The 12,500-nt window shown below is 49.5% G+C and overlaps 2 protein-coding genes across 3 annotated transcripts in view; one reads left to right on the top strand and one right to left on the bottom strand.

The window, feature by feature from the left end:
* LOC115364854 (transcription termination factor 1) overlaps positions 1 to 9,412 on the top strand; it is a 12,499-nt gene extending 3,087 nt beyond the window's left edge. The window contains exons 4-11 of the mRNA XM_030059498.1: positions 1,902 to 2,087; positions 4,331 to 4,409; positions 4,720 to 4,844; positions 5,283 to 5,523; positions 7,097 to 7,192; positions 7,908 to 7,973; positions 8,238 to 8,323; positions 8,804 to 9,412. Of these exons, the coding sequence (XP_029915358.1) occupies positions 1,902 to 2,087; positions 4,331 to 4,409; positions 4,720 to 4,844; positions 5,283 to 5,523; positions 7,097 to 7,192; positions 7,908 to 7,973; positions 8,238 to 8,323; positions 8,804 to 9,033 (1,109 nt within the window). The 3' untranslated portion in view covers positions 9,034 to 9,412. The remainder of the gene's footprint in view (positions 1 to 1,901; positions 2,088 to 4,330; positions 4,410 to 4,719; positions 4,845 to 5,282; positions 5,524 to 7,096; positions 7,193 to 7,907; positions 7,974 to 8,237; positions 8,324 to 8,803) is intronic.
* Positions 9,413 to 10,067: 655 nt separating this feature from the next.
* Positions 10,068 to 12,500, bottom strand: part of pomt1 (protein-O-mannosyltransferase 1) — an 18,623-nt gene continuing 16,190 nt past the window's right edge. For both annotated transcript variants that reach the window (XM_030059492.1, XM_030059493.1), the window contains exons 18-20: positions 12,261 to 12,387; positions 10,958 to 11,135; positions 10,068 to 10,385 (exon numbers count right to left, since the gene is read on the bottom strand). In XM_030059492.1, coding sequence (XP_029915352.1) covers positions 10,211 to 10,385; positions 10,958 to 11,135; positions 12,261 to 12,387 — 480 coding nt within the window. In that variant the 3' untranslated portion in view covers positions 10,068 to 10,210. The remainder of the gene's footprint in view (positions 10,386 to 10,957; positions 11,136 to 12,260; positions 12,388 to 12,500) is intronic.

The following is a 12,500-nucleotide window of genomic DNA, read 5'->3' as shown; positions in this document are numbered from 1 at the left end:
GAAACTCTGAGTCTGTTCACCCTGAAATGGGGGAAACTCTGAGTTTTCCGTTTCACAAAGGGAGGTAAGTCAAAGCAGAGAAAGAGGGGTAACTCCAGCCTGTTTCACAGAGGGAGGTAACTTAAGCTCTCGGTCAGTTACCGCGGTAACAGACTCCATGAAACTAACCTGGTCAGGACCAGGTTTTTCTCATGAAACCTCGAGTTTCTCTCTGTGTCCGCCCTCTTTCAGCCACACGGTATTTAACTTCCTCATTCAGTCAGTCAGCAGGCCAGTTTTGGCGTGGCATATTAGTTCTGCCGTCTGTTATTTAAAAAATAAAATAAAAACAGTCAGTAGGCCTTTATTAGAAGTCCATTAGTAGTTAGGTGGAGACTTTTTCACGAACATGGCATGTCCTTTCGACAGCGATCCCGTGGATGAAGGTGCAGTGTTACTGAGCAGAGAATTAAATATTCGTCGGGAGATGGTTACAAGAACAATGTTTTTATATTTCATCTTAAGCTGCTGCCAAGTGCGCTTCTCCCCCGCGGGATTGCACCTAAATGAAATAAATTAATAGGCTACCATTCAATGTAATATTGTTGTTATTGCAGCGGACTCCATTTAAACTTACGCACTGACCCGAGCAGCAGTGTCTCCCACACCGTCTCCCTCTGCTTAGCCGCTGCAGCGCTGTTGCAGTAAAAACATGTTCAGACTCTCTGTATGAATGCATTGAGATTTCCAATTCAGCTGGGGTGAAAAACGCAGCCCTCCTCTTCCCCGTTGCCATGGTGACTCATCAAACCGGGGCTCCATTGACTCTGTCTTTTTCCAGCTGTGGGTCACGCGCTTACCTCCAGGTGATCAAACTGACTCAGATCAGCTGTTCTGGAACTGAAAGCTCAGAGTTTCCTCTCAGAGTGGATCAGCTCAGAGTTCGGGGTCAGACTGGAGTTTGTTGAAGCTGCTTCCTGCTGTAACTGCATGAGTGGAGTTGACAGATGTAACGTGGATTTTTGACCAACTCAAAATAGCAGATGGATGACGTCATGTGAGAGCAGCCTCTTTGGTTAGTGTCTGTTCCCTGTAGAGGTTCAGGTTTACTTTATATTTTATTTGAATAGGGACAGAGCAGATTAATGGTCATGTGATGAAAGCTGAATGTTAATCTCCGTGTTTTACAGCTGCTGTCGCCGACTTTGTGATTGGTCATTTATCTTTAACATGAAGAAGATTCCAGTAAATGTCCACATGCCAACATGGACGCACTGATAGTGAAGGAAGGCTCAACGTTTCAAAAATAGATCAAACTGGGAAAAACAAATGGAGACGCGATGGGAAGCGATCACACGGCAGAAAGGGGCCGTTCTTAAAGCGTGGAGCAGAGCATTGTGGGGGAACATGAACTGGCCTGAAAAAAATTTTCAGACCAGTTCATATTATATTTTTCATATAAATTTTCAGGCCAGTTCATGAAAAAATTTTGACTGAAAAAAATTTCAGTCAAAAATGCACATTGTATACATCGATACACACTGGTTTTACTGGTTTTTACTGGTTTTATTGGTTTTTTGCACATTGTTTTTTTTGCACATTGTTTTTTTTGCACATTGGGTACTTAGATCTTTAGATCTCCAGGGTCATCTTTTATTCTTTATTTTTGATTTACTTAATCTTGTACTCTGTGGATACTGCTGAAAACTGTGAATTTCCTTCGGGATGAATAAAGTATCTGTCTATCTATCTATGATATTTTTGCTTAAATCCCTGCACAGTAAATACATCTGCACTCAGCCTGTCAACACAAACAACATGAAGGCAATAAAAATGGGCTTCATGCAGAAAGTCCCTGATGCATCAGCACCACTTCCAGCTTCTGTTTTATCATTTATCATTTCTGATGTCACTTCCTGTAGGCGTGTCCCTGCGCAGTGGGCGGTTCACTCAGCAGGAGAACCAGCAAATCAGAGACAACATTGCCGACTTCCTGGCTCTGACCGGCATCGGCTCGGCCAATCAGCTGCTGTTCCCTCAGCGCCACAAGCAGCACGAGGCCGAGATCAGGAAGCTGAGAGCCCAGCACCACTTCCTGGAGAGGATCGGTACACACACACACACACACACACACACACACACACACACACACACACACACACACACACACACACACAGAGTTTTGATTTGCTTTTCATTCAAACACAAGAAATGGGATCACATGGTTCTCTTCAGGTAATTGTTTTTTGTTATTTTTTTCAAATTCTGTTTGGTCTTTCATTTTAATTTTAATTTTTTTTAATTTGCCATTTTGCTTCTTTTTCTTCAATTTTCTTGTGAATCTCAATTTATTTTATTAACTAATATTTCTTGTAGTTTTTTTGATAATCTGCTCATCGGGTATCAAAGTGAAACTGAATTAAGAGTTCAGATTCGAGCTGCTTTCCTCTGGAGCCGGCCGGCGGCGGCTCAGAACCCTGAACCCTGAGCCCAGAACCCTGAACCCAGAACCCAGAGCCCTGAACCCTGAACCCTGAACCCTGAACCCTGAACCCAGAACCCAGAACCCAGAACCCTGAACCCAGAACCCAGAGCCCTGAACCCAGAACCCAGAACCCTGAACCCAGAACCCAGAACCCTGAACCCAGAGCCCTGAACCCAGAACCCAGAACCCAGAACCCTGAACCCAGAACCCAGAGCCCTGAACCCAGAACCCTGAACCCTGAACCCAGAGCCCTGAACCCAGAACCCAGAACCCAGAACCCAGAACCCAGAACCCAGAGCCCTGAACCCAGAACCCTGAACCCTGAACCCAGAGCCCTGAACCCAGAACCCAGAACCCTGAACCCTGAACCCAGAGCCCTGAACCCAGAACCCAGAACCCTGAACCCTGAACCCAGAACCCAGAACCCTGAACCCAGAGCCCTGAACCCAGAGCCCTGAACCCAGAACCCTGAGTGAAACGTCTATTAAGATTCAAGATTCAAGAAAAACTTTATTGTGCATCACACTGAAAGAAAAATGCCTTTTGGTCACAGGCCCTCAGTCTAAACACAACACAACACAACACACAACACAACACACAACACAACACACACACACACACACACAGACACACACACTCACTCTAGTTTCTCAGACCAGGTGAGGTGGGGGCTCAGTGCACCTGCACCTCACTAACTGGGTGTGTCCAGGTGGATTTTGAAAGTTTGGCACTCCGTGCTCGGTGGTGCAGAGACTCCTCTGTTCCTCCTACCGTCTGAAGGGAGGAGAGAAGGCGTGGAGTGGGTTTGACTCAGCTGATTCACTTTAAACCAATCAGATGAGCTCCTGTCCTCGCCTTTAAAATGCAAAGGAGTAATGAACGTTTACACAGCTGACCTGGAGGAGGAGCAGCAGGTGGAGCGGAGCCCAGGAGAGCGGCGAGCACACGTCACCTAAACCTCACAGGCAGGTGTCCTGACTGTCAGGAACATGAACAAAACAATAAATACCCACAGAAACACTACAGCACATTAATGTGTCTCCATATGGACTGTCCGTCACAGCTGATGTCAGATCAGAGGAGACTGGCACAGTTTGTGCTGATGGTGAGGTTTTGGTGACGTGTGTGCTGCCCGCCGCTCAGCCAAACTCCCACCACGCCGGCTGCACTACACCTTGTGCTGACAGTACACCTGGTTTCAGGTGGGGAGCTTTGAGCGCACCTCAGTGAAGCCTTTTGGCACAAAACTGTCACTGCACCAAGCTGAATCTGTCAGCACCCCCCCCCGCTGCAACGCCACTCCCACCTCAGCACCCCTCAGGTTGCTCTGGTGACTGCCCCGCCCCGCACTGCCCCGCCCCACACTGCCCCGCCCCACACTGCCCCGCCCCGCACTGCCCCGCCCCGCACTGCCCCGCCCCGCACTGCCCCGCCCCACACTGCCCCGCCCCGCACTGCCCCGCCCCGCACTGCCCCGCCCCGCACTGCCCCGCCCCGCACTGCCCCGCCCCGCACTGCCCCGCCCCGCACTGCCCCGCCCCACACTGCCCCGCCCCGCACTGCCCCGGGACACTAGAGCCCAAAGTCGTGATGCAGCTTCACTGTTGCTTTCTGTTTTTACTGATGCAAAGTCTCTCTGTACCTGTCTGTCTGTACCTGTCTGTCTGTACCTGTCTGTCTGTACCTGTCTGTCTCTCTGTACCTGTCTGTGTGTACCTGTCTCTCTGTACCTGTCTCTCTGTACCTGTCTGTGTGTACCTGTCTGTCTCTCTGTACCTGTCTGTGTGTACCTGTCTCTCTGTACCTGTCTCTCTGTACCTGTCTGTCTCTCTGTACCTGTCTGTGTGTACCTGTCTGTCTCTCCAGCGGAGGGCGTTCCCAGGACGTGTCAGCAGGTTCACGTCAGAGCCAAGAAGATGTTTGATGAGAGGAACCACATGGGAAGGTCAGAGGTCAAACGCATCACAGCCACATGATCCACTGTGCAAATAAGATAGGCTAACGACTCCCATAGACTTTAAGCCTTTATGCTAAGCTAACAGGAAATGCTACCCGTAGGACCTGAACCACTGGACGTCCCCACAGACGCTAACCCCCTCATGACATGAACGGGGCATCTCAAACATGACAGAAGGCATTCTGGGAAATGTAGTTTGAGGGGGGAAAGTATTTGACAACCCTTCCTCCCAGAATAAGTGGAATGTTGTGGAACGTCGCAGACTGATGACATCAGGGCTCTGTGTGTTCTCCCTCAGGTTCTCCGAGGACGAGGTGCACTCTCTGGTGAAGCTGCACACTCTCCATGGCAACAGCTGGCGCACCATCTCCAGCAAGATGGACCGCAGCATCTACGCCCTGCAGAAGCGCTTCGCCCACATCGGTAAGGCCCCGCCCCCGGCTCCATTCACGTCCTCAGTCCTCTGCGTTTAAGAACATCCTCACAGCTACTACGTTTCCATGGTGACCAGAAAACTGAATAACTGGGTTCTGGCAGGAACTCAAGTAACATGTTAACATGTGCTACCCCACTCCAACTACACACTGTGTGTGTGTGTGTGTGTGTGTGTGTGTGTGTGTGTGTGTGTGTGTGTGTGTCCTGTCAGGTTCCTTATCCGCTCTCTTCTTCTGCTCTCTACCTGTGCTAACCGGCTCTCTCTTCACCCCTTTAACCTGATTATGGGAACTGGCTCTTTGTTTCCATGGCAACGGACAGATCAAAGAACAAACTGATTACTGAAGTGACTGGAAACACAGTGACCGTTTGAATTCTGCGTGTGTGTGTGTGTGTGTGTGTGTGTGTGTGTGTGTGTGTGTTCAGCCTCTGGCCATGGGTCCTGGGACAGTGAGGAGGAGTCCAGGCTGATGCAGGCTGTGAGGGCCCACCTGGACATTGTGGTGCAGCAGGGTTCCTCTGGGTCCTCGGGTTCCTCGGGTTCCTCGGGTTCCTCGGGTTCCTCGGGTTCCTGGCTGACCAGACAGCAGCTGTGCAGCAACCTGCCCTGGAAGCAGATCAGCCAGCAGGTCCAGACCAGATCCTGGTCCCAGTGCCGTGACAAATGGTCAGTAACTCCACTCTGCTCGGCTTTGGATGACCTGTGTTGATTTGTTCAGTAGCTTCAGATGAAGATCAGCTGTTGGTGTTTTCCTACCAAACCACCGTCCGTGTGTTTGTGTCATCAACGTGAGACTCCTTGCTGAGGCCCAGCAGACGGAGCTCATCGCAGCACCGTCTGTCTGCAGACCGGCTCAAATGATCACTACTGTCACTGTTATTGTGAGATTAATATCCCTAATAATAGCAATGATAGTAATATGTGTACACATTTGTGAGTGCAGTGGATCACTGCGCCCTCTGCTGGGAGAATCTCACAGCTGCAGCACAAGATGTTTGAACCTCATTCCATTTGTGACTCTTCAACATGAACAAACTAAACTCAGCGTAAATAAAAACCAGCAGAACGCTCAAAGTCCTAAAGCACAGGGGAGCGACTAGGGCTGGGCGATATATCCATAGAAAAATTATATCGATATATTTTTAAATGTGATATGGAATTAGACTATATCGCATATCAATATAGTTCAGATTTGCGCTGTGATCCTCGCTCTGCTGCGCTGCTGACCTGGAGCTCTCTGCACTGCCCCCCCCCGCCCCTCCTCTGTCGTGCACAGAGGAGGGGCGGGGCAGGAACAAACACTCCGGCACTCTCGGGGTGATTTCATGGGGCCGGGGCCGAACTACCCCGAAGGAGAGAGTTCCTGAACTTTTACAGGGGCTAAAAAACGGCCCTGCCTCGGGGTAGGCGCGATGTGGTGTCAACAGAGAGCAAACAGCCGGGCGCTAGGCGTCCCTAGCAACACGGCCAACACTACCAAGCTAACGTGCTAGCTAATGTTACCTAACACTAAAAACACACTTTTTAGCCGGCATTTTAGGGACGCTAACGTTAGCTTTAGCGGACGTTAGATACACGCTTTGTGATGCCCCGGTCATGGTCGCTCAGCCGCCCGGTAACTTCACAGGAACCTTCCTCCTCCTCAGCCTCTCAGTGGAGACACGGCAGGTGAGAGGGCCGAGCCAGAGGACGTTCCTGTAGCAGCTCCTGCCCCCCAGATACTACCAGGAACACTGCAGAAGCCCCAGCCACAAGCCATCCACAACCCGAAAAAGCTCCAGCCCCGTCATGTCATATTTGGCTTTGACTGAACTGAACATTTGCTCTCACTTTGCGGAAAAAATATCGCCTAAATATATCGGGATATGACTTTTGATCCCTATCGCCCAGCCCTAGGAGCGACCCCCGTCCACTCACAGCCAATCACAATGAGTCTGTACATGGCCTGAGGGTGGCGCCAGAGGAAGGGTCATGAAGTCACCAGAGCTGACAGGGTTAGGGTTCAATTTTCATGAAATCGATAGAAGAAATCTGTTAGATTGGACTTGGCCGTCCTGAGGCTCCGCCCACCAGCAGGACGGAAACCGGACATTAACCTTCAGAGTTTTTAACGAACTGAAGTGAACATCAGGATGTCGAGTGACACTCGCCATCCATGTCTGCTAATGTGGGATTGACTCTGTCTGTCTCACTGCCTGCCTGTCTGTCTCACTACCTGCCTGTCTGTCTCTCTCTCCAGGTTCACCATCCTAAAAACGAAGATGGCGGCGGGGCAGTGTTGGGCATTCAGTCGAGGGCCGGTGTCTCTTCAGTCCAAAATCCTTCTGATCAACACGTGAGCCTCTTTCACAAAGCATCAGCACATCACCACCTCCTGTCCTTCTGCTGTTATTCCTCAGTGTACATCAACAGCAACAACACCACAAACAACAACAACACAAACAACAACACCACAAACAACAACAACACTACAAACAACAACAACACCACAAACAACAACACAAACAACAACACCACAAATAACAACACTACAAACAACAACACAAACAACAACACCCCCACAAACAACACCACAAACAACAACAACACTACAAACAACAACACCACAAACAACAACACTACAAACAACACAAACAACAACACCCCCACAAACAACAACACAAACAACAACACAAACACCACCACCACAAACAACACAAACACCACCACCACAAACAACAACACCACAAACAACAACACAAACACCACCACCACAAACAACACCACAAACAACAACACCACCACCACAAACAACACCACAAACACCACCACCACAAACAACAACACTAAGAACAACACCACAAACAACAACACAAACACCACCACCACAAACAACAACAACACTAAGAACAACACTACAAACAACAACACCACAAACAACACCACAAACACCACCACAAACAACAACAACACTAAGAACAACACCACAAACAACACCACAAACATCACCACAAACAACAACAACCACACAAACAACAACACCACTAAGAACAACACCGCTGCTGTTGCAGGTTGTACGACATGCAGGTGGAGGACACAGCTGCCATCGACTGGGACGAGGTCGCTCAGGCTGTCGGGTGAGGTCAAAGGTCAACTCTGACCGTGATGATGTTCTGCAGTAGAACAGCAGTACTGCAGTACTGCAGTAGAACAGCAGTACTGCTGTACTGTGGTAGTGTGTACACTGTAGTAGCAGTGGTGGAGGTGAAGTTTATATTTCCATGAAGTGACTCCTCACCATCCAGAGGAGTTTGTGTACCAGAAGTACTGTGGTGTAGCAGTAGTGCTGGTATGCAGTAGTAGTACTGGGTGTGTAGTAGTACTGTGTTCCTGTGTTGCAGGAACGTGACGCCTCACCACGTCCAGAGGAGCTTCCACAGACTCAAAGTTTCCAGAGTTCCCAACTGGAGCCGCCTGTCATACTGCGGTCAGTACTGTAGTACTCCATATACTGTACTGTAATACCCCGTGTACTGTACTGTAGTACTCCATATACTGTACTGTAATACCCCGTGTACTGTACTGTAGTACTCCATATACTGTACTGTAATACCCCGTGTACTGTACTGTAGTACTCCATATACTGTACTGTAATACCCCGTGTAGTGTACTGTAGTACTCTATATACTGTACTGTAATACCCTGTGTACTGTACTGTAGTACTCCATATACTGTACTGTAATACCCCGTGTAGTGTACTGTAGTACTCCATGTACTGTACTGTAGTACCCCATGTACTGTAGTACTTCATATAGTGTCAGTACTGCAGTAGTAGCTCCACAGTGTTGTGATAATCAATCAGAGAGTTTGGTTGTGATGACGGCAGAGGGCTGATCGATTATTTGACTGATTGAGCTGATTGGTGATGACGATGATGCTGAATCTGATTGGCTGTGACTTCCTGCAGAGATCATCGACTTCCTGCAGGAGCAGATTCTTCCCCGCCTGCAGGAGCAGCTGGAGCTCCGCCCGCCCCCCGGGGGGGCGGAGGGCAGGGAGGAGGGGGAGGAGGAGGGGGAGGAGCGGTACCTCCTGTCTCACATCTTCCCCCAGCAGGAGGAGGAGGAGTTCAGGGAGGTGGACAACAGCCAGCCCAACACCGGCCAATCAGGTGGAAGACGGCTCAGGCGGAAGTAGCTGTGATTGGCCAACAGCGATGACATCATCAGCAGCAGCAGCAGCAACATGCAGTGAACAGTTTATGTCTTTTGATAAATATTTTAAAATTGATGATGATGGAAGTCTGACAGGACACTGCCCGCCCACCTGCCGCCTGATTGGCTGACAGCCACTGACTTCCTGTCCCTCTGAACACAACACGGACACACCGCACACGTGTGTGTGTGTGTGTGTGTGTGTGTGTGTGTGTGTGAGCATTTCCTACTGCTAGAAGAAAGAAGAGGAAGACACTCACGTCTGAACTGCTCACACAACTTAAAGATGGCCAACTCTGTGACTTTTATTTTGAAGATTCCTATGTTGTTATATTTTAATACAATTTTTAGTGTAAAATCTGCAGGTTTGGTGCCTTGGTGCTTTCTGACTTGTTGTGTTTGTCTGTTTCTTAATGAGGGCTGACGTCTGGTTTTGGGCTCCAGTCTGTTCTGGTCTTAGCGGCTAGCGGTGCTGACCCATAGAACCTGAGCAGATTCACTTCCTTTCTGTCAAAAACACGGGAACAAAGGCCAGTCAGCAAACAGAGGAAAATATCAGGGTATTTAGGGGAAAAAATAAATAAATAAAAAACAAGAAAATCCAAAGCCAGGCCTGCAGCGGATCCCCTCAGCAGATCCTACAGGAACAAGGAGATCCTGCTGATCTGACCCAGAATCAGCAGATTGTTTTCTTCTGAATCGGCCCAAGTCACAGCAACGTCTCTTCAGAGTCCAGATGCTGAGGAGGAGGTTGGGGTTCTGGACTCAGACCAGCAGGATTTCCTTCAGACTGGATCCACAGGAGGAGGACAAACTGGATTCACTGGATTATTTATTTTATTTATTTTTTTTGTAAATTTATTCAGTACAAGGTGCAGTACACAGATTCAGTACAAGAGTGAGCCATCTTGCTTCTTTCCCGTCTCTGATGGTAGCTGATGTCTAATATTATAATTTATAACCTGCAGTGTGAGCCTGAGCCCGTCCAGATGTTCTCCAGATGTCTGATGACTGATCAAAACTTCACGTCTTTATTGAAACAACATGAAAAAAAAACATGTTTAACTGTAAAACAGCTGATTCATCTGGTGGGCGGAGCTTCAGTCAGCCTCACACACACACACACACACCACCTCTGTGTGTGTGTGTGTGTGTGTGTGTCATCGTCGTCGGTACAGGATGTCCCAGGATTCCCGCCACCTGAGGTCTTGCAGCTGATTGGCCGACAGCTCGGGGCGTCCGTAGGTCAGAGGGCAGAAGGTTCGGTAGGACAGGAAGACGGACGCCGCCGCTGCCAGCGCACACACACACAGAGCCCTGCGGTGGGCGAGACAGCTGCACACACACACACACACACACACACACACACACACACACACACACACAGAGTGGTCAGTCATGTGATTTTCCTCCCAGGATGCATTTCTGCTACAGTCCAGACAGTCCCTGCGTTCCAGTACTCACACTACCGTACTATTTGGTAGGGAAAAAAAAGAATTAGCATGCATACTTCATACTACACTGCATACTTTGTAAGGGCAGCTGCAGTACATACTACAAGTAAAAAGTAGAAGTATGAGATGTGGAACGCAGGGCTTGAACACCTGGAGGAGGGGCGGGGCTGACCTCGCTACGGATGACATCATGTTTCATGAACCTCTGATTGGATCTTATCAGTGGTAGCCCCGCCCACCAGAGGCAGCAGGTGATGTCACTGAGTCCCTGCTCTCTGTGGAAGGTGAGGTCATCGGTGACATCACCTGCGGCCTCTCGGCCTCGTGGCCGCCCACCCCGGCTTTAGTGGTTCTCAAATGGGGGTCCATGTCCCCCTAGGGGTACATTGGAGCACTGCAGGGGGCACGGGAGATGTTTTTGGTGTGTGTGTGTGTGTGTGTGTGTGTGTGTACCTGAGCAGGTGTGAGTGTGTGTGCTCCAGCAGGGCGGGGGTCAACAGGAACAGGAAGCAGAGTGCAGGCAGGTAGTGATACAGGAAGAGAGTTTTCTCCATCAGGAAGAACGGCAGGAAGTTGACGGCCCAGCCGCCGACACACAGCCAGCCGACCGCCACGAACTGAGACCAGGCGTCTGGGCACACACACACACACACACACACACACACACACACACACACACAGTGCTGGTGTAAATATAGAGCAGAGCACACACACTTCCCTCCACACCTCCACCTGAAGGTTCCAGGTGTGGAACTCTGACGGGTTCCTCCTCAGTTCCTGACGCTGTAACTCCAGAGCTGATAATTCCTCCCTGGTTTCACCTTCAAATGATACATGTGATGATAATAATCCAGAATAATCCCAGAAAGACTCTGGAGGAGTTTAATAAAAGCTATGAGGTGTATCTTATCACGTTTGTGTCTCACAGCTCCATATGAACTGCACAGTTACGGCCACAAAGGGCTTTCACCAGGTCACACTGACCTTGACCTTTGACCTCCAACCAGGTCACACTGACCTTGACCTTTGACCTCCCACCACCAGGTCACGCTGACCTTGACCTTTGACCTCCCACCACCAAGATCTAATCTGAGGAGGCTTGCCCTGCGTTCCAATACTCATACTATCATACTATTTAGTAGGGAAAAAAAGATTTAGTATGTCCCAGTACACAGTGTGTCAGATGCAGTATGCCAAGAGTACCAGGATGTTCTACTACATCCGGTCAGATTTCACAGTCTGCATGTCAGCATGCTGCTCTGGCCATTCTGACCCACAATCCTTTGTGCAGCGAACGTTACGTCGCACTGCGTGTACAGGCCACGCCCACATACAGACGACAACAAAACACACATATCGCACAAAACTCGCTCAGTGACAGCAGAAGCGACAGGAAGACAGAAGATAATAAATCAGACAGAGGACAGCACAGTATGAAACAACCTCGGCATTTTGACAACAACATTCAAATTTGCCGCTACGGACGGAGGAGGAAGTGAGCGAGAGGGCCGGACTTCAGGGACGATGTGTGTAGTGTGTCCCAATAGTATGCATATGCAGGCATATTTCATACTAAACTACATACTTTGTAAGGGCAGCTGCAGTACATACTAAAAGTAAAAAGTATAAGTATGCGATTTGGAACGCAGGGACAGAAAATCTTTCCATCTTTACACGTCCAGTCGAGTCAGTCAGGGCCTCAGCACAACTGTGTGTGTGTGTGTGTGTGTGTGTGTGTGTGTGTGTCTGTGTGTACCATCAGGGAGGTCTTTGATGCCCCTCCTCCTCCTCAGCAGGTAGACCAGTGCCAGCAGCTGATAGGCTGACAGGCTGAGGTTGGCCACGCCCCACGACACCGGGTTCCCAATCAGGTGGATCTGAGCCTGAGAGACGGCCAATCAGATGAGAGCATCGTGCTGTTGTCATGGAAACAACCACTGCGTGTGTCCTACTCATGAAGTTGGGATGTTCAACAAAATGCCCCTGTTGCCATGGT

The sequence above is a fragment of the Myripristis murdjan genome, chromosome 9, assembly GCF_902150065.1.
Source record: "Myripristis murdjan chromosome 9, fMyrMur1.1, whole genome shotgun sequence".
Classification (NCBI taxonomy): domain Eukaryota; kingdom Metazoa; phylum Chordata; class Actinopteri; order Holocentriformes; family Holocentridae; genus Myripristis; species Myripristis murdjan.
Note: the sequence above shows the minus strand (reverse complement) of the source record. Positions and strands in the feature narration are given on the sequence as shown.